The following is a 20439-nucleotide window of genomic DNA, read 5'->3' on the forward strand; positions in this document are numbered from 1 at the left end:
AAAAAAAGCAAATGTAATGTTGGTAATCACGCAAAACAAAAATTGGGCATTGGCTACAGAGCTTATATTAAAATAGATGAAAGCAAATGATTGAATAAACCCACATTAGGTCACATTGTGTCTTCTTGTAAACACGGTTACACTGTTTATAATCTGAACCAAAAAAAGGCCAGAAGCCTGAATTCACTCTTGTTCGGGAAAGTTTTGAAGCTGTGCATGAAGTGTAAAGCCCTGCTAAGTTTCTTTTAAAGGAAGGTTCCATATGTACGAATTGACTTTTATAAAATATGAATACATGATAAAGTGCTCTGCTGAATTAGAACTAATGGCTGAAGCAGGAAAATCATTGCTTTTTATACATTTAGAATGATAAAGTTGCCTGGTCAACTGAAATTGTTGCTTTTAGAGGTAAATTCAAGTAATCATTTAAACTATAGAGAATTAGGAATGTTGAATGAAACAGTTCAGGTATTGTGAAATGAGGGTCAGACCTTACATCCATACTTACGCAAACTTCAGGTCCTGCTGAGTTCATTATGAATAAACATGTCAAAGTCGTTCTCTAAGTTATATTCTCCTACAGCAGCAAACCTCAGTACAAATTGGGAGAACTTTCTTCATGCAGTCAGTGGTTTCAAAAAGAGAATTTCAGATTTATAGTCACTAATAAATATGCAAATATGGAATTGATTTTTTTTTTTTAAACTAAATTACCTGAAAGATTCTGTGGAAGGGTTCTAGAGAATGTGGGCCTGGTGCTGAATGGGAATATGGTCACAAAGACCAAGGAGAAAACTAAAGTGATGATTGGGTTTTTTGCTTCAGTTTTTGAGAAGCAGGTTAGAGAAAATGTGAACAAAGTGTACGTATGAAGGTTCATGGGCTGTGATGAGATGCTGCACAAGTGTTGAGGCAGCTGGCTGGTGCCACTGCAAGGTCACTGTCAATTTTTGAGCAGTTGTGGTGACTGCACAGGTCCTCAAGGGAGGCAGGGGATCCTTCCTCTCTGTTAGGCAGTGGTGATACACATCAGGAGTGCTGGGTGCTGTTCTGGGCTAGCCAGTACAGGGAGATGTGAATAAGTGGAGTGAGTTCGGTAAAGGGCTATGGAGATGATGGAGTGGAGCCTGACAAATGAGGGGAGGCAGAGAGAGCTGTGACTGTTCATCCGGGAGCTGGAGGATACTCAAGGTGGGTGTGATGTGGTACCTGCACAAGGGTGCAAAGGAGGAAAACCAGATCCTCCTTGGTGGTATCCAGTGACTGGATGAGAAGAAATGGGCACAAATTGAAATACAAGAAATTCCATTTAAGCGTAAGGGAAAAGAAAATCTTTTTTCCTTTGTACTTTGGGGTTGGTGAAACACTTGAGCAGATTTCCCACAAACCTTGGAAGCTGCCATCCATGGAGATGTTCAGTATCTGACAGGTGGTCCTGGGCAGCCTGCTCAAGCAGATCCAAGCAGGGGCTTGGACCCAATGGTCTAAGTAGTCCCTTCCAGCCTCCACCTTCTGTGCTTCTCTGACCTCTTAGCTCTTTAGACAGTTCACCTGCAGTTGCATCTGTATGGGTTTTTTCCAAAAGCTCTCCGTTTTGGAGCATCTGGACACATAATGAGCATTTCAGAAGAGAGGTGGTGGGAGATCTGAAGCAACTTTCTATTTGTTCCTTATATATTTAATGGAATTTAAAACTAGCGCACGTTTCTCTTTGCAGTACTGCAGTCTGGCTCCATTCTTGCATATGTGTTTAGTCATAGAGTGCTAAAAGAATCTGTATAAATAATCCTGTAATTAAACAATTCAGAATTTAGTGTCAATAGCTAATTTTAAATAATTAACAAATACAGTAATAGAGCAAATGTATAACCCCCTCTAACCTTGTCTTTCAGTCGTGGCCTGTATATGAAGAAGTATTCAACAAAATGCATGAGCTTGCAGCGTTTTTAGACCTGCCTCGTTTTCCAGATATAACAGACAGCTGCTTTCTTCATCCAGACATGCTGTGCATGAAGTATTTGATGGAAGCCAATTTACCTGGTAAATATTTTCCCTAGCCCGAACTGATAAAATTTTTCTGTGGTTTATTAAACTCTAGCAAAAAGGCTTAAATTACTACTTCAAAAGCGCCTGCTCATGTCCTTCTAATTTATTCCCATTTAAGCTTGAACTGAAAGATATTCTTTCTGTAGAAAGCACCTTCATCAAACATTTAGAGTATGTATTATGGGCCCAGATATGCAGGGGCACTCTGATGTTGGCTCTCTAAGGCTGTGGAGTGGATACTTCATTTTAAATCTTTCAGTATCCATGTGAACTAAGAGGCACCTGCTGAATTGATGTGATATATTAACTTTAGCTAAATGATTCATGAAGTTGGGACCCGATTGCTTAGCTCTGGAATTTTCATATGTGACTGTATATTCTTTAACAAAGAATACATTTTGTGTGTTACATAATATTGTATATTACCATTTAATATTAATTGATGGTGTGTGATAGATCAGCTGCCGTCTCACTTGATTTATTATTTAGTTCTGAAATCATATATTGCATAAGTATTGACTCTTTTTGTCTATCCTAAAATTAAGTCTTGAATATTGACTTGTCAAAGAAAGACCAATATGTCCTAGTATGTGAACTGTCTGTTGGGTTACCATACTTTCTGTAAAATACCACTGTCACTGAAGATGAATTACACAGACAGATTGCCTGTAAATTTTTTTTTCTCAAAACATTCCAACAGTTCATAGTAGGGGAGGGAGTTACTGTCTTATTTTGCAATTAGTTACGGTGAATAAAAGTGTTTGGTTTTTCTGTTCATTCACAATTGAATGAATAGAAGATAACCAACAGGTTTAGGGCTAAAATTCCAGAGTAGTAATTCTGACTTTGTAGTTTTATGCCAGTGTTGTGATCCCATAGAGGATTACATTATTTTACAGTTTGTGAAGTATCAATTGAATTAAAAAAAAGGCTACAAATTTGTCATTTTCAGATCTTTTACAGAGAAATGCAAAGCTAAGTATTCTTTGAAAATACTGCAGAAGAGAATATGTTGTCCTTTCCTTGGCAATTAAGATTTTAATATGTATAAGCATTTTTTTAAAAATTGAAAAAGGACTGCTGCTGTTGTCTTAACAACTCCTAAAAGAAGAGCAATGAATTGGCAGTGTTAAAGGACACTAAATACCAATGCAGAGACTATTTTATGTATCTAGAATAAAACAAAGTATCTTGCTAGTATTGATAAGAAAATTTCATTTCCACTTTTTTTAACTTTTACTGTTATGTGAGAGAGGATTAAAAACAAGTTCCTACTGAGCACTTTGTAAGCAGCAAGAGTATAAGTACAGCTGGATTAAGGTTGTACTTAGTCATACATTGCTAACCTTTGTGGAATCTGATGGTGATGTAATCAACTCCTGTATTTCTTGCTGAACTGGAAAGGTGAGGAATTTGGGGGATTTGTATCTGTGAAAAATAAGCAGAGTAATAAGAGACTGTGTAGATAGACTGCTGTATATCTTGTGGAGCTGCAGCTGGATCTCCCTGGCGGGTGCGATTGGGCTGCGCAGGGAAAGCCAGGTGTGACCTCGGCAGCTTTTGCTGGGGGAGCAGCAGGTGCTGCCCTGCCACGATCAAACTGCTCTCCTTACCCAACCAGCTTCTTTACAACCAGCCCTGCTCCTCCTCTGTGCAGTGCTGATTCCTGCCATGGGTGTTTAGTCTACACGCAGGAAAAAAGTTTGTGACAAGTTTTTTGCTTTTGGGGATTTTTTTGAAAATATATTTATGTGGATTTGCAATAAGCTTTCCCACAAGAATTCACGACGATCTCACTACATTATTCAAGTAACATCAAAGCAGTATTAAATGTGTGATGTTTTTATTCTCCATATGAATATATAATAAGTCACAAGTGTTTTCCATGTAAGCACAGTGAAGGTTGCCTTGTATTTTTAAAAGTATCCAAAAATACTCCTCAGCCTGGAAGATAAGGCTGTCAAATGGTCCTAAAAGACCTAAGCATCATTTTCCTCAAATGGCCAACATATTTGCACCGTAAAAATATTTCTAGCTTGTCTTAACATTTTATATTTTTATTTATATTAATCAGATGAATTGCATAATTGGACTTGTCGAGTGGTGAAAAAGATTGGTATTGGAGAAGTGGATTTCCTGACTCTTATGCCTGGAAATAAGTCAACAAGAAAAGTGAAATATGATGTTCTTGCTGCAGCAGTTATTGTAGTTGTGCTCAAATTACTGTTTTTATTAGATGATCACTATGAATGGTAAGTGTACAGACAAATATGTAGCAACCCCCAAATTTCAAATACTGCAAATGCTTATCTTGGATTGTTCTTTCTTTAGAGTTAAATTTATACTATTGGAATTTCAGTTAAGTTCATTAGCTTTAACCATACACCTGAAAGTATTTTAGATGTGGAATATTACTTACTTTTAAAATTTGTTGGGTTTTATCTGAAACTTGAAATAAAATTAGTATGTCATTTTTGTCTGTTGTATTTGAACTTCATGTGAAAAGTGCAGTATTTGGATCTACAAAACAGCCTGATTTTAACAATTTTTTTACAGGTTACTTTCAGAGTTTGCTGAAGAAAGAAATAAAAATAACACAGAAGGTACATAAATATTCTAGTAGAAGCGGTGTTATGATTTTGTAAATGAAACATTTTTGTAATCAGGCTTAGAAAGACTTTTCTTATTGATCATTAGAATGTGTTTTTGTCATTCTTTAGGGGAAATTTTATTTGGAGAAAAGAGTAGATCCTGTTCATGTAAAATGGCCTCAGTGTACCTGCATAATTCTTACTGTTCTGCATAGGGGAACTTGGTACACATTTTGCTGGGTGCCCCTCTGCTTCTGCTTGTGCATGTTTACCTCCTGGTTTAGAGTTTTATGCTTGGTAGGTGGAGATAAATGGGTATGCCGTGAAGAAGGAGCACATTTTGATCATAAATAGCAGATACTTACTAGGGGCATCAAACCACATTTATGATAAAATCCAAACTTGTTTAGTCTTGTTAAAGAAAATGTCTTCGTGTGTAACATATTTCAGATGTAATCTAGTTTTAGTCCAAATAATCCTGAGAGAGTGTGGAAAAGCTAGCAGCAATTAAGATAGAGAAGATAATGGTGTGAACATGGTTCTTTGAGGGCAGAAAGACCAAATAAAAGATTAGAAATGTTCAGGAAGATGTTCCATGGCCCAATCCAAATCACAGTTAAAGATAAGATCCAAGATGTGTTACAGTGGTTTATCTGTTAGGTCTTGTATCCAGTTTTGGGTCATTTTGACCCTTCTGTTGCTTTGTTTAAAATTTAGGTCCATAATAAAATTATGGTGTTAGTCATGTGTGAGTCCAATTACTGCTGTAACTAGAGACAGTCATCACTGTTAACTAAAACTGGTAATTTTCACATTCAAGTAGATACGCAAACTAAGGTGGATTTTTTTTCCTTTTTACTTCCCTTGAGAACTTGAAGTACATGATAGTGACAAGAGTGGGGAGTTGTGCAACTACTTTACAAGCTGAGGCTCAAAGCCATTAATGTCTTAATGGAGTTTCTCCGTTATTAACCAGTCTCATTGTCTTTGGGAATTAACAGCTCATTCTTTCCCCACTTTTTTGCTTTAAAATCTGATGGTGAAAATGATCCATATGCTCTGCTGTGTTGTCCCTGTGCGTAGAATGTTGGGGTGATGGTGAGCAGCTGTGCAGAGGAGCTGATGTGAGAATTTCTGTTAGAGCACTGATTAGTGCCAGAGTTCAAAACTGCCTCTGGCATTTTCCCAAAGTTAGAGTGCTGAAATGGATAATGGTTAATTCTGAGTTTTAAAGATTCAATTTATGTTGACTCCATTTTCAACTTAACTATCCATTCTCTAGTCCTTTTTTTTTTTTTAATTAAAAATAGTATTTCAGCTCCTACATTTCTTCAAGTCACACTGGAAGCAATACAATAGATGTAGTTACCTACTCTGTGTGTTCTGTGAACTGCACACATCCACAATACAGGTTTTGTTCAAATAAAACATGATTGAGATATATATAGGTGTGTATGTGTGTGTGTATCACAGAGCTGTGTATTTTCTGCTCAGCTATATGAATGTCAGAGCAGCAGTACTGGCCAGGTAAAGCACTATTACAGTGTAGCATCGTGTATCTGACAATGGGTTTGAGTGTGACAGATGCTTAATAATTCATATGAAGTTTAACACAAATTTCTACCACCTCCCACACTGCTCTCCCAGCAGTTTAGGAGTATTTACTTAAATCTCTGGGTTTGAGGAGCTGATAAAAGAAGTTGTATCCAGACCTTTGAATCTCAAGGACTACTGAGGGGTCTTTGTTCCTTTCATGTGTCTCTTGCTTTTTGAGACCATCTATGTTTTTAGCATCTAGACATTCTGAGGCAGGATAGTGCAAATAGCAGAAATGCAGATAATACAAAAGGTATGTAAGTTTGATTGTAAGAACAGTATATTCACCTTCAGGAGAGTTTAAACAGCTGGCTGACAAAGCTAAGCATGACGCAAGCATCGCATGCAGTGCAGCTGGGGCAATGGGGAAATGCAAAGTCTGGTTAATTCACTATGCAGATATTCCACCCACGGGGAACAAGAGTTGGTTATTTTCTAAATATATAAATCTACATCATAGTTCTGCTTGGAATTCTTACCCTTACTGTACCCAGTTGGTCTGCTTCAGTCTTGTGCCTCTTTGGAGGATCAGTGATAAAGGTGCTGCTCTATGTCCTATGCCTTCATGTTTTTGCATGTGCTGGTAAATACTTGTTCACATATCAGTGAAGTTCCTGTGCTCAAAACCATGGGAGGCTGATACAAAGTGAAGACCGTTGTCTAGTTTATCTTTCCAACCCTGTAAGGTGTCGTGGCTAGTTTGATAGACAGTGGGGAGCTGATGAAACTATGTGAAATTTTATATCTGAGCTTCTTTAGGTTTTATTTGTTTAAATCTAAGCTTGATGTATAGTTTCATTAGTCCCTTGAATTAAACTTTCAAACAGTTAAAGGCCACTTCACACAGTGGAGAGCTAGTTCATTTGGTAGAGAGGAAGTAGTTTTTAGACTTACCTTTCCAGAAAAGAGGGAAAAGGTTTGAATTGTGCTAAATCTATGAAACCGAAGATACAGGGCTTCCTTGCACTTCACATGGCATGTGCTGTTCTTTCATTCCATTTGTGCATTTCTCTTTCTTACAGAGTTATTAGATCAAGTGTATATTCTTTAGGCACATAGCATTCAGGGTAGTTTGTATGCAGGTGCAAGATGCAGGGTGTAACTGCTTGGAGACCACCTTTTCTGTCATTTCTTTCATTTCTTCCCAAACTAAAATGTGCATATTTTATTCAGGTGGTCCATATTTTGAGTTCAAGAAGTGGTATGAGGTGGTAAAACAGTCCTTGGATGTGGAGCAAAAGAAATTGGATGAAGAAAGAGCCAAGTAAGAGGTTTTTAAGTACTTCTTTTTTAAGGTAGACAGTTCTGTGTGAACTCCTGATCCCTACAGAAATAAAAAAAAAGTTAGAAATTTGCTCCACCTATCCATCCACCAAGCTTGAGTGAATAGAATGATTAAATCACTGTCTTAATTTTCTATTTACACTCATAATGTTTATCCAGGTTATTAATTAAATGCTCACTTTCTGTGAAGAATAGCTTATACAGCTGAACAATTAACTGATTACAGTAGATCTAGGCTAACGTGCCTTGGTTTGCCTACTCAGAAAAAGATTCCTCAGATATGTTGGAGGGGCAGTGGCTTTTAGTAGCACTAACCATTAGATTATTTTGATTTTAATTTAAAACTCTATCAGTATTTGTAATAAATTATTATTCTTTTATTCATTTGCTCCATCTTTCTATTTGTTAATAATTCTTATGTCTCTTATTGGTAGGTATCTGTGGAGATGTGAAAAGCCATTGTTTTACTCAGTCAAGAATAAACCTAAAGTGCTAAAGAGAAGACGTGAGTAAACTTTGCTTCTTCCCAGCAATACAGAAATCTGCTCCAACTTTTCCCATCATAGAAAGTCTTCAGCCCTGGCTGATAATATTTACATCTTAAAATATTTTTTCTCTTCTCTTTCATCTCTGGGTACAATTAATGTAGTACTATTTTACAAACTGTGGCTGGAATTTTTCAAACACGCACAACTGAAACTACCTTTACCAGTCTTCTTAACAATCTATGAACCACAGTGAGCCACATTTCAGAATGAGTGCTCTGTCCTCATCTTGTCTAATTTACCAGCTGCCTTTATATCACTGTTGCTTCTGAGTTGTTGTTGGTCTTCCATAGCTTTCCTGTCTGTTTCCTTGTTTACTTTCTGTATGCTTTGGTATGAATATCCCAGTATGTCCTTTGGTAGATCTTGCATGTCCCTCTTCTCTCCCACTCCTTCTTGCAGCCTACTACAGAAAGCAAGGAAGGCTTTACTTGAGCAGCCAGCTCAAGTCAGAATGCAGGTACAGCTCTATTTTAGTAGCTCTGGAAGTACTTGTGAGAAGTTTCTGGGGTTTATGTTGACATAAAAGTACAGAAACAAAATAACAAAACCCCACTTGTCCATAGAAATAAAGAAAACCAGAATGTTATTTGGCCAAATTAGATCTGGAGTTCTTCATTCTACATTTTATACTATCCAGAAAACAGCAGGTATTTGGAGAGGGATATTAAATGTGGCAAGTGGTATTTTTCCTTTTATATGCTCTTTCAGTTTCTGGAAGTGACTGGTTCAGGGACTTCTAAATAAGTTGTATAATCCTATTTGGTTTGAATTACGCATGTTGGATTTCTCCGTCAGGAATGTGGTGAGGGTTAAGTAGTTACTCTTCAAAATTCGGTGGGGGTGATCCTGCAGTCAAGTCATGTCCCATGGAAAACCATGTTTAGATTTATTTATTTCAAGCTGATTATTTACTCAGATGCCCTTTAATTCCTGCATTTATAGGAAAATAGTTTCCTCTTCTGGCTCTGCTTCTCTTGTAGCTAGAAGAGGACCACTTAGATTACAGAACTTTTATCATAGTGTTGTGAGCAGGAATATCACATAATTGTAACTGGGCAGGATTTTTCTTAAAACAAATGTAGCATAGTAGAGACAGTGCTCTAGAACGCTTATGTGCTAGGTGCAGATTTTCAGAAACCTTCCTAAACCTTTGATTTTGATCACAGATTTTAGTATCCTCTTGAAAGAGACTTTGCAGTCCTTGGATTACTTTAGGAGGGGTTTTTTTTCTGGCTTTTTTTTTTTTTTTTCAATATATGAATGAGTTTATTTAAATAGAGGTCATAAAAGGAAGTTAAAGCTCCAACTTCCAAAGGAAGTTAAAGCTCCAGTGTTTTTTAACCTGCATTTTATCCTATGGAAACAAGGCATAGGCAGTCAATAGAGTGTGTGCTGGTCTGTCATGATACCTTCTTTCCCTTCTCAGCCTCAGTAACTTAGGGAAGTTTGTCTTTCATTCACTAGCAGTGGGCAAACATGGAGTGAGGATTTTTTGTTGTTTTTTTCTTTTCCAGTTGAAATCTGCACCGTGAAAAGCTTAACCTTGAATCCATGTGTGTATGAATGTTCTTTCTATCAGCATAAAAATCCCAGCAGTATCAAATGGGTTTTACAGGTTTTACTGGCAGGATTGTTTTAGAGTGCCCCACTACTAATATCATTAGGTATGAAAGACATGGAATTTTGAATTATGTTTCAAAATGTTTCACTAAAACCTGTAAAGAGGGTGGCAGAGAGAACACAGAGACTTCCAAGATTTCTCAGTCTTTCACACAGATGTTTAAAGAAAAAACAAAAGAAATTTTAAAAGCACAAATACCCCATTTTCTTCGTTTTAATCACCTCTAAACCTCAGGATTTTGATACTTAATACTTTTGCGTTTGTTTGTTTTGTTTCTCTTTGCACAGAAATGGTTGTGAACTTACAAAATCAGTTTGGCAAGCTGTCTGGTTCAGTGCGACGTGCTGAAAAGCCAAATCCTTCAAGTTTTCAGTTAAATTGGTCTGAAGAAAACACAGATGGGAGTTGTTTTCACGGGCATAGCCTGAAGGGAGTTTTGCAAGAAAAATGTGGTTTACTGACAGCCATGAACCCTGACTATTGGCTGTGTACAGTTAAACTATGTAATGAGAAGTAAGTGTTCACATTTTTGCTAAATACATTTTGGAAAGTTCTCCTGAAAGTAAAGTCTCGTACATATATTTTTGCAAATGATAAATACAGTGTGTGGGCACAGCTATGTGTTCACATACAGTTACAGTCATTTATAGAAAGGGGCGTGTGAGGAATGGATAGGCTCAGACTGTGAGTAGACAAATTGTAACATGGAAAGTGATCAAAGTGAGTTTATGAGACAAGAGGAGATGAGACAAAATCAACAACAAAATCAACATGGCTAGAGTAGATACAAATACTCCATTTCATAGTGTTTTATAAAAAAGCTTTGTTTTTGTTGTGATGCAACTCCAGAGAATAGGAAAACAGTTCCTGGCCTCTCCTCCCCTGGCCTCTAAAAAAGCACAGAAAATTAATTTTCTAAGTCACTGTACTGACTTTGTGGTGGCCTTAATCACAATGGCTTCTGGATCATATGCCAGACTTTGGTTCTGCCACTGGTTGTATTAGGAAACCCTAATCCAGAAGGGGAATGTACTGGTGAATATCAGTGAAAAAGATCAACTCTGTAGCTGGCTTGGATTCTCTTGAATTTCTCATGTGGGCAATTGGAAGGTGATTTTTTTGGAAAGGAGACTGGGTTACATTCATGTGAATTGAGATTTCATTTGTCTGTTGAACAACGTGAAGTCTTCATCTGGTACATAATTTGAAATGGCATTCAGAGATCAGTAGCCCCAATACTGTCCTGATTTTTCAAACATTAAATTCCCCTTGAAAATAACTGGGTTTTACAAGTATGCAGTCTTTTCTGTCTTTCTGTGGATTTATTTGCTTATCTTTATTTTCCTTTTCACATTATTTTTCACATACCCACCGTGACAGAAATGGGTTGGAATAATGTAAGCACAGTGTTACATTACAAGAGCTTTGGTTCTGTGGATTCATTCTTTTGTATGAATAAGAACTTTTTTTTTTTTTTTTTTTTAAGGGAGTAAAGGTAATAATCCTTTTACCACAGATTTGCGTAAATCTTATGTGCACATTGAATGAGTGGATATTTTGGTGTATGTTTGTGCGAATAATCTTCCATGCAAAGCTGTTTTTAAGCCTACATTTTCATATGTAATGTATTAAAATGTTAATGACGAACTGTCATAGTCTTCATGAAACAAGATTTGAATTTAAATTCTTACCAGTTAAATTTCCCATTATATCATTTGCAATGCAAGTAATTAATTATACAACTGGCACTTACTTAACATTGGAAAACAACATCTACTCCCGCAGATATGAGGGTTTATCGTCTGTGTATGTAGAATAGAACTAAAAAAAAATCTTACAAATTCTTTCTCTAAAAATCAGCGTGGTCTAATTGGACTGCTGAAATGCTTTAGTCCTGGGACTAAAGTGTGATTACACTGTCAGCAGAGCTGAGATAAGTCAAATGGTTGGTGAAATGCTTTTGCATTTTATTTTAAAACTGTTTTAAACTGGATTCTAAACTGATTTGCTGTGGAAGTCTGTATATGACAGGAGTTGTATTCAGCGATTGTAAATGTCTTTTCAGCCTAAAGGACTGTAGGATTCTATATGTGATGAGGTATGCGAAAAATTTTGTAATGCTTTTGGGGGATGTGAGGTAGAGCAGAGGATGGGATGTATGGCATGAGAGACCTAGTTCCAGATTCCAATGTGCCAGACTTCGGGAGGCTTTGAACAGACTGTGCTCCCTGAAGTGCAGCTTGCCTGGCACTCAGGATGGGTCTGGCTGTTCCTCCAGTTTGAGGTAAAATGTAAATGTTTGCTGGGCCAGAGGGAGTGAGCAAATGACTTTATAGTCTAGTAATTAGCACACTCACCCGTAAATTGGGACAGACAGATCCCAGTCGTTGTTCTGGTGAATATTTAAGAGAGCTGCTCTGAATCAGATACAGGGAACATTTTAAACTGCTTCTCCACATCCCAAGGCAATACCTAGTAAGTTAGAAGTATAGGATTTATAGGTGGATAGCACCTGAACCCTCATATCAATGTACAGTGTTTTTATTTAAAAATTGAAACTTTACAGTATTTTAAACCGAATTTGAGGCTTATCCAGAACAGGGTATTTTTCCAACCTAACTTGCCGAACTTAATGTTTACACAGCTATCTCTGCAGCTCGTCCTCTGTGTCATCTTTTGTTTGGTCTGACACTTGTTACCAGCAAGTCTAGTCTGCTATTTTCATTATATACTTCATCAATAAAATCACCTCATCATTTTCATTAACATTTTCACCATGAAAGCTACAAAATAATTAAGCAGAAGGCTGCTACAGCACTAATTACTTTCTGTTGACCTTGTCAGTGTTTGCCCCAATGTTTCCTGTGTTACTCCATTGACTTAACTTAGCTTTTCTCTCTTGTCTCTAGACACGTGATTTGTATTTAGCACACAAAGGCAATGGACAATAAATGATTGGGTTGTTATCTCATGACATAGAGTCAGGAAGATGAGAGGGGAACCCTATGGAGAGAGAAGAATGGAGTAAAGAGCCTGAGGTGTCTGAATTGGATAGTCTTAGAAATTTTAAAAATAGGATGAGGTAGTCATTTTAATACTTTGCTACATTTGCTAAAAGCTGGAAGAACAAACAGTGATTCCATTTAGTCCTGAAAGGCAAAGAATACATTCTTTGCCTGTTTGAGTAAGATCCTGATTCATAGTGCAAGAAGCTATAGTGGCTTTTCCTTCTTAGTGCATTTGCACCAGCTCTGAAGATGTCTTGGTCCAGTCCTCTACTTCAGGGTTTTGCAGGAGTGGATCACTTCTCAGAATCAACACTGTAAACTAGAATCATGATTTATGCTGTTGAAAAAATGTGGTTTGCCTCTGACTACAGTTAAATATATAAATGCCAGATAAATGCTAAATGCACTTGTAATTTAGGGCTTTTATTTTCTCCCCATTTCTTTTCAGATTGTGTGGTCATCTGGCTCATTACAGAGAAGTGGAGTTTCCCCAGAGTTACCATTTTGTACTAGGGTTATTCGCCTTTCTTCTGAGGATTCAGCCCTCTTATATCCATGATGAGGTGTGTATGATAGAACACAAACTTTTTAATAAAAAACTCTATAAAAAACTAAAATACAACACAGTCCTAAGGAAGTAAAAAAGGCCTAAAAACCCCAGTATTAAACCCATGGGTTGGATCCCAAACCATGGTATTACATGTAAACTTATACTGATTCTTTTGTCTCATGAACATTTTTTATTAAGATAGTAGTGCTGAGATCTACTACTGTACTACAGTTTCAGTGTCATTTTATCTATAATTTAGGTCACTGATACTGAGAAAGGAAACTACCAAGGAAACTGTTAATCGCCATTTATTTCATTAATTTGCATCAGAGCCAACAGGAAGCTGTGAAATTACCTTTTTTTTAGGGCATAATTGTACATACTTTGAGTGTACTGGACATGACATTAGCATCTAATTACATTGTGAGATTTTGCAATTAAAATGCCTATTTTTTTTTTACCTACCATTGTATGACAGTAAATACATTTTGAGAAAATAATGTTTATTTTTAAATACGACGTTAAATAAAAGAAGCGATTGGTTGATGTTTACATTGCAGTGAGTTTTTCTTTATTATTTCTAAACAGACGTTCCAGTTGTTCTGGAACAATTCCGGCACTGTTTTTCTACATTTCCTTGCATCCTGTATGTTTCCCAGTCTCTTGTTATGCCTAGACCTCTCATTCAGGTTGACACCTTTCAGGTCCACGTTCCACTTCAGGAACTTACTGCATACTTTTGTACCTCGTGCAAAATCTGATCCTATTTCTTGTGCAGCAGTAACTGCCAGGTCCTCCTGTTGTTCTTCTTTTGCAAGTCTGCTGTTAAAGCCTTGAATTTCTTCTGACCACTTTATAACCCAGCATCTTCAGCAGTTGGTGCCCTGGCCGTTGCATGAGTTTCTCATGCTCAATCTTATTTATGCACCATGTTTGTATACTGTCCCAGACAACATGTAAATGAAGTGTGGTAGGGTGCTGCCACTACATGAAAGACACCATAACATATACATACATATGTTGAACTGAGATGCTGTGTAGATATCCAGATAAATAGTGCTGCTTTCAGCTGAAAGAAATTCATCATTTCCAACCATCAGTACGGAGTACAGAACTTGCCAAATCTGTTTGATCAAAACTAAAACCAACAGCTATTCTAAGCATTATTATAACTAAGAAAAATGGTGCCTGCAGACTTGACAAAGAGTAATGACTTCCTCCCTGAGCAAGGGCTTTGGTGAGATGTAATCTGGGAGGGTAATCAGTTCAGCAAGTAGATTATAAAGGGTTTAAAATCCATTGCAGTTCAATCCATGAAATTATTTAAAAATTGGGAACAGGTAAATGATAATAGAGGTGATGCACTGCCCTGCCTGTCTGGAGGAAGTGATAAAGGGGTATTTCAAATACAGGTAGGGCAGACAGGACTATTAAAGGTGAGTTTTAATAGTTACATGGAAATACTGGCAAACCAGGAGGCTTTGCTGGCTCAGTAGAGGCAGGAGGTCCGATTTTGGTCAGTGTCCTGATTTTGGGTGACACAAAAGACACGGGGTGAAAGTTTTTACTTTTTCAGGTATTTTAATTAGTTACTGTAGCACAGGGATTTAGAACAGTGGTCCTATAATGTGACTGTCAAACAGATGAGAAGGTATAGTTTTAGCCATACAGGGCTAAACTGTGCTTGATGTGGGAAGAGGAAAGAGTAGACTGCATTATTACTTGGTGTATGTGTTAAGAGATTTTGTAAGTGGGCACAGTTTAGTATGTCTAAATCTATTGCCACGCTGTGCTAGATACCTCAGACTTCTGGTGAGGTGTGTCTGAACTGATGTTTACATTAATGGACTTGGAACATACCAGTTTAAATCTCTTGTGTCTAGTGTTTGTGTTTTAAAATTAGCCATTACCTACTATGTTTGACCTCACCTGAATGAATTACTAATATTTGTAAGTATTTGATAAAATTATTCTTTGTACTTTTCTAGATGAGTATTTGTATCAGTTAAAAATCCACAGAAATGTAATAGACATTGTCACTCTTTTCAACACCATTGGCTCAAACGACTGAAAGCGTCTCATTCTTTTTACTGCAATATCTGTTAGAGTTTTGAATTAACTATCTAAAAGACACCTTGGTATACATAAAGGATTAATTTAATTTAGAAGCCTTTATTTGAAAGACTTACGCACTTAATTATAGGTACAGCTTTCTTTTAAAACTACTGTAGTAGTAAAATCTGAGCTTCATAAATTAAAAATACTGTGTTCATTGTTACATTGTTACAAACGTAAGAAAGCTCACTTAGATGTTAGACTAAATTAAGGCTGTACTTTAATAAACTGGTATAAAGCTTGCAGTTAATCATCAAGAGCCATGTGCCTTCTGGACACACAGGCTAAGAGTCAGATTTAAAATAAAGGGTGTGCCCCAAAAATGCTTTATGTTAGTTCTAGCCAGTTTAATCAATCGCCACTTGTGTTGGAGTAATGGTGTTTAAGAAGCTGACGAGCCACAGGAGTGCTTTATCTGCAGTTGTAGTTGAGCTCTGCTGGGACAGCTGCTCCGAACGCAGTTAGCACAGCCCGGAGGCGGAGGCGCGCCGCGGAACAGACAGCTGCCAGCGTAGCTGAAGGGCAGGGTGTCTGCGCAGCCCAGCACTTCCAATCACCTCCTTTCTCGGCTTGGAAATTACAGCTCCTTTATGTAACTATTTGCTGAAAGCGTCCAGGTAAAGCTCAGCGATTTTTTTTTACTTACTCCTGTGGAAATTTCGAGTAAAAGAGGCTCTCCTTGTTTAGTTTCTTACTCTAAAATTTGAATGACAGTTCTTAAGTATATAGATAAAGGCAAGTGGGGGTTTTAAGAATAAACTTTTAAAACAGTATATACTGAGAAAACTTAATTAATTATTAACTTAGACAATAGCAAATCAGTTATTCTAAGACCTTTTGCCTTCTAAAGTGAATTTAGTCTTTTTCCTAGTCTATGTGTTAGGATAAAAGTGTGTTTAAATGGGCAAAAGTAACATTGCTTTATGAATTCTCCTAAATGCAGCCTTTCTGTTGTTTTGGTGGAGAAATACGACAGATGTCTCATTTTCTTTTGAAAGGCACAGCGTTCAGCAGAATTGGTATTTCATCTTTACTAGTTTTTCACTACCTCAGTGTGTCTGTGTTCTGAGTATCAACTTAGTCTCAGTCAAACACATTTTTCTTTTCAAAGGTTTTACTGTTGTCCAGACATGAAGGAGAGGTGTTTGACTTACATAGAGTTAAGGCCGTGAATGTGATTTAACCAGAGAATGAGAATCAGCAAAGCCCAATGCCTGTAACAAATGCTAATCTAATTTATTTGCCATAGTGTATTGCATGGGCTTCACTACAATTACATCTTTTTAAACCCATTTTTAGCACAACCACTGAAACAGTTGGGTGTAGAAGATTTAGGAGGGCTTCATGGAGTATTGTAGTCAAGGCAGTGAGTATCTTACTTTCTCATAACTTCTTGAAATCTCAAAAATCCCTTCCTCAAATGACTTTTCTCCCGTTTTGGACAAATAAGACTTCTGCTTGTTCTGAATAAAACATTAATTCAGGATATTGTAGTAAGTTGTCAAGAGGATGTTCTTGCAGTGCTGGGAGCAAAAGAGCCAGGACCCACGGGGCTTTGGGGACAGGTGAAGTCTGAAAATGTTAAATCCCCAAATAAGGTATCTGTCCCTTAGCTCACTGTCCTTTCCCCATGTCAACTCAGCTTGAGTAAGTTTTATTCTTCACAGACAGAGAAAAGTCGGGATAACTCTGTGTAATTAATCTTCTCCTTTGATCCAAAATGGAATGGGCTTCCCAGCACATATGGTTGTACATTTTTCCTGGCTGAGCATGTTAGTGTGTGGGTTGGTTACAGCAGTGTCTCTCACTGCACTTGTCCTTGTGCTAAATGCAGGATGCTTGCTTTCCAGCATCTCCTCCACAGTTACTGGTCCTGTTGCTCCTCATGTGTGAAGCTCTTTGTTCATGGCCAGGTTAGATGAGGGGGAGCATAAAGGGCATGCCAAGATGTGGAAACAGGCATATGTGAAAGATCTCTCACTGCTCCTTTTGCTAGGATGCTGCTGAAATGGTGAGCAAGAGTGAGTAAGGATTACCAGAACAGAGAAGGAAGCTGGTGTCCTCACATGAAGTGATTGCTGCCCTTGTACAACTGCAGCATTTCCAGAGCCAGAACATGCCTCCCTCATCCTTGGCATCTACACTTTGCCTCCAGCAGTACATCAGGTGGTTTTAGAAGAAAATACAAGTACTTTCTTGTGGTAATCTCATACAGCTGCTCTCTGTTGTAGAAGTATTCTGTGTCTGCTTGTAGACCACCCCATTGTCTCAGCAGTGGCTTTGCTCGCTGGCTGCAGACCCTGCCATTGCCTCGTGACAGTGCCACCAAGCATGTTCAGTGCCTGTGTTGTGATCCTGGAGTGCTTTCTGTCCTGCTGTGTTGATACAAAATTGTTGCAAACCATTGTTTCCTGAACTGAGACCCGGGGCATTCATAACTCCTGACCGAGCAGCTGCATGGCTTCCATGCTGTGGAGCAGAGTGGATTGGGCAGGGAACCATGGGCAGCAAAGGACCTGCACATGCTGTTTTCTGATTACACCAGTGTGGGCCTGTGTAGCAGGACCTATGGACACAGCAGTCAGTCCCAGAGGAAGCACAGAATTGAGCAGAGATGATAAATGCTCAGTGAAACTGGATGACATGCTAAAGATTTTTTCATCAATAAAATTTTAGGTTTCAGGCTGACTTTTTTTTGATATATAGGCTACTGCAAAATTGGTGAATTTGTATTGTAGTAAATTCAGAGTGTCCTCAGTCAGGCTGATGGAACTGCATCTCTTGACCCTGAATAGTCTTGTGTCCTTTCAACAGTATCTACATTATCTTTAGGGATAAATAAAGAATCAAAAGGGGAATCTTTAAAGAATGTTTGCAATATTGCATAGAGGGATATGACTGAAGTGGAAAGCAAACTGTTTCTTTGTTCTATATTTCAGACATTGTGCTTTCATTTATTACTTTACCTTTTCCCCCCAGCTTTTTCCATCTCTTTCTTTGAAGGCATTTCCAGCTTCTTTTTCCAATGTCACTTGTCTATTTCTTTCCACTGTGCCTTCTTTCACCTCAGTTTCCACTGAGTTTGTGAAAACTCTGGGCTTTTTTTTTTTTTTTTTTTTTTTTTTTCCTTTTTTTAGTTCTTTGATGCCTTCAGGCTTGTTCTGCAGGGGTCAGTGATCAGCTTTGGGCTCACTTTTCCAGGTCTATCCGTAGCAACCACAGGCCTATTGGCAGAGAAGGAAAGCTTGCCTGGTCTGCTGTGTAATGAAGAGCATAGGAGCTTCATTGCTCTTTACATTCAACTCTGCAGCCTAGGTGTTGTATCTTAGGGGCTCCGATTAAGCAAAAAGTATCTTGTTTTGACTCCCTGTCATGTTTTGTGAAATCAAAAGTACTGCCACAAACCTGATGCAACTTGTTTGTTTATTACACAGGTGTGAATGACCAGAGCATGTAGCCGATAATTATCAGGTATGAGATTTTAAACCCATATTTGTTAGGTAAGTCATAACAGTAGCTAATTCTTGTCCAGAATAAATCCCAGTTTCCCTAGACAGTGATGTTAAAAGACAGACTGGAAAGAGGGGCAAGCATGATGGGACATTGCTCTGTTCAATGGGTGCCAATGGTGTATAGGTGTGGTGGGGTTCCTTGCATGTTTTGAGTGGGATTCATTTGAAAGCAAACAAATGCGTGAAGAGGGGAAGGAGAATGCCGAAAGAAGGACTGAGGCAGAGGGAAAGGTTAAGGGAAGGGCATGAGAGGTGGAGGAGAGCAGTGAGTTCGAGGTGAAAGGGCTGAGTGAGGGAAGAAGTTGAAGGGAAGGCCAGTCAGCACAGGGCAAGGGAAGTCCTGCCAGAGCACTGCCCCACCAGGCTGGTGTGGCTTTATGCCCCAGCCAAAGCTCTGTTAAATCCCTTTGTGCTTCTTGCTTGATTTTACTTGGTGGTGATGCAACCCAGTTAGTGACATCACATAAATACACCTACAGGTGGTGTTGCAGAGTCTAGAGTGTGACCGGCAGATTAGTCAGCGGTGTCACAATCCGGTGTTTATATCATTGTCCCCTGAATGTGGAAGTGATTGTTATGGCGATAACCAAGTTTTCATCAGTGTATCAGGCTGTTAAGAAAAGGCATCCCCTTTGCAGAGACAAACAGCTTTGAGTTATTTGGAATGAAATAATGGTAAACTCAAATTAAGTGGAAATACCAAGCGTGGCACAACACCAAGATTTTAGCAATTGGGTTCAATATAAACATGTGACTTAACTCTTCCAGCACATCCAGCATCTGGGTCACCTATGGCTACAGGGCAGTATTATATTTTATTGTTAATGAAAAGTGTGCACCTGTGCCGAAAAGCAGCGATTGCATCTGCACATCCCAGGATTCTATGAAGAGAAGCAGGGAGCATGAGGAGGGAATGACACCCCAGGAAGTTAGAAGTCCTTCCCAGTACTTGCGATTTTGAGCTGGTTTTGTAATTTGTATCGGAAACAAAGCAAGTTATACTTGTTTGGAAAAATGTAACTTTCCAATATCTTAATCAGATGACAGTATTTTGTTCATATGTGAGATCAGATAAGAAATTTCTTCTATGTAATCTTGAATTAGAATTTAAAGATGGGTTCGAAATATAGAATACCTTTTACTGCATGTCATAAAGAACAATTTACATCAGTTAATTTCAGTTTGTAGAGCAAGATCCTACTTCAGTATTGGTATTTATCTTTTGCCATCCTAATGGTAATGTTTGCAGATCCAAATAGAGCATTTTGTTTCTAGAACACTAATTGTAATCCAGTCAGAGGATATTAAGCAACTTCCAGGATTAGACCCTTAGTTAAAGTTTGTCTTCTTCAGTTTCATTTTTCCTTCGGTTGGCTGCTTGAATTGTCCTTCTATAATTTTGCATTGGAGTATATCCTGTACAAATAGGGAAGAGATTTTGACCTAGAAGGAGAGACCTCTTATTAGTGAGCATACTTTTAAATTACAGTAGCTATCTGGCAGATCTTGACATATGATAGATAGCACTGTTGCTATATGGGTTTGATTCAACTTGTTACTTAGACAAG

At 38.0% G+C, this 20439-nt stretch overlaps 1 protein-coding gene across 1 annotated transcript in view; it reads left to right on the forward strand.

Moving 5' to 3' along the window:
- TAF1B (TATA-box binding protein associated factor, RNA polymerase I subunit B) overlaps nt 1-13413 on the forward strand; it is a 42171-nt gene extending 28758 nt beyond the window's left edge. The window contains exons 6-12 of the mRNA XM_082300477.1: nt 1893-2040; nt 4121-4298; nt 4603-4649; nt 7407-7497; nt 7952-8022; nt 9974-10199; nt 13143-13413. Of these exons, the coding sequence (XP_082156603.1) occupies nt 1893-2040; nt 4121-4298; nt 4603-4649; nt 7407-7497; nt 7952-8022; nt 9974-10199; nt 13143-13335 (954 nt within the window). The 3' untranslated portion in view covers nt 13336-13413. The remainder of the gene's footprint in view (nt 1-1892; nt 2041-4120; nt 4299-4602; nt 4650-7406; nt 7498-7951; nt 8023-9973; nt 10200-13142) is intronic.
- The last annotated feature ends 7026 nt before the right edge of the window (nt 13414-20439 follow it).

This window comes from Coloeus monedula (genome assembly GCF_965178545.1).
Source record: "Coloeus monedula genome assembly, chromosome: 2".
Taxonomy (NCBI): Eukaryota; Metazoa; Chordata; class Aves; order Passeriformes; family Corvidae; genus Coloeus; species Coloeus monedula.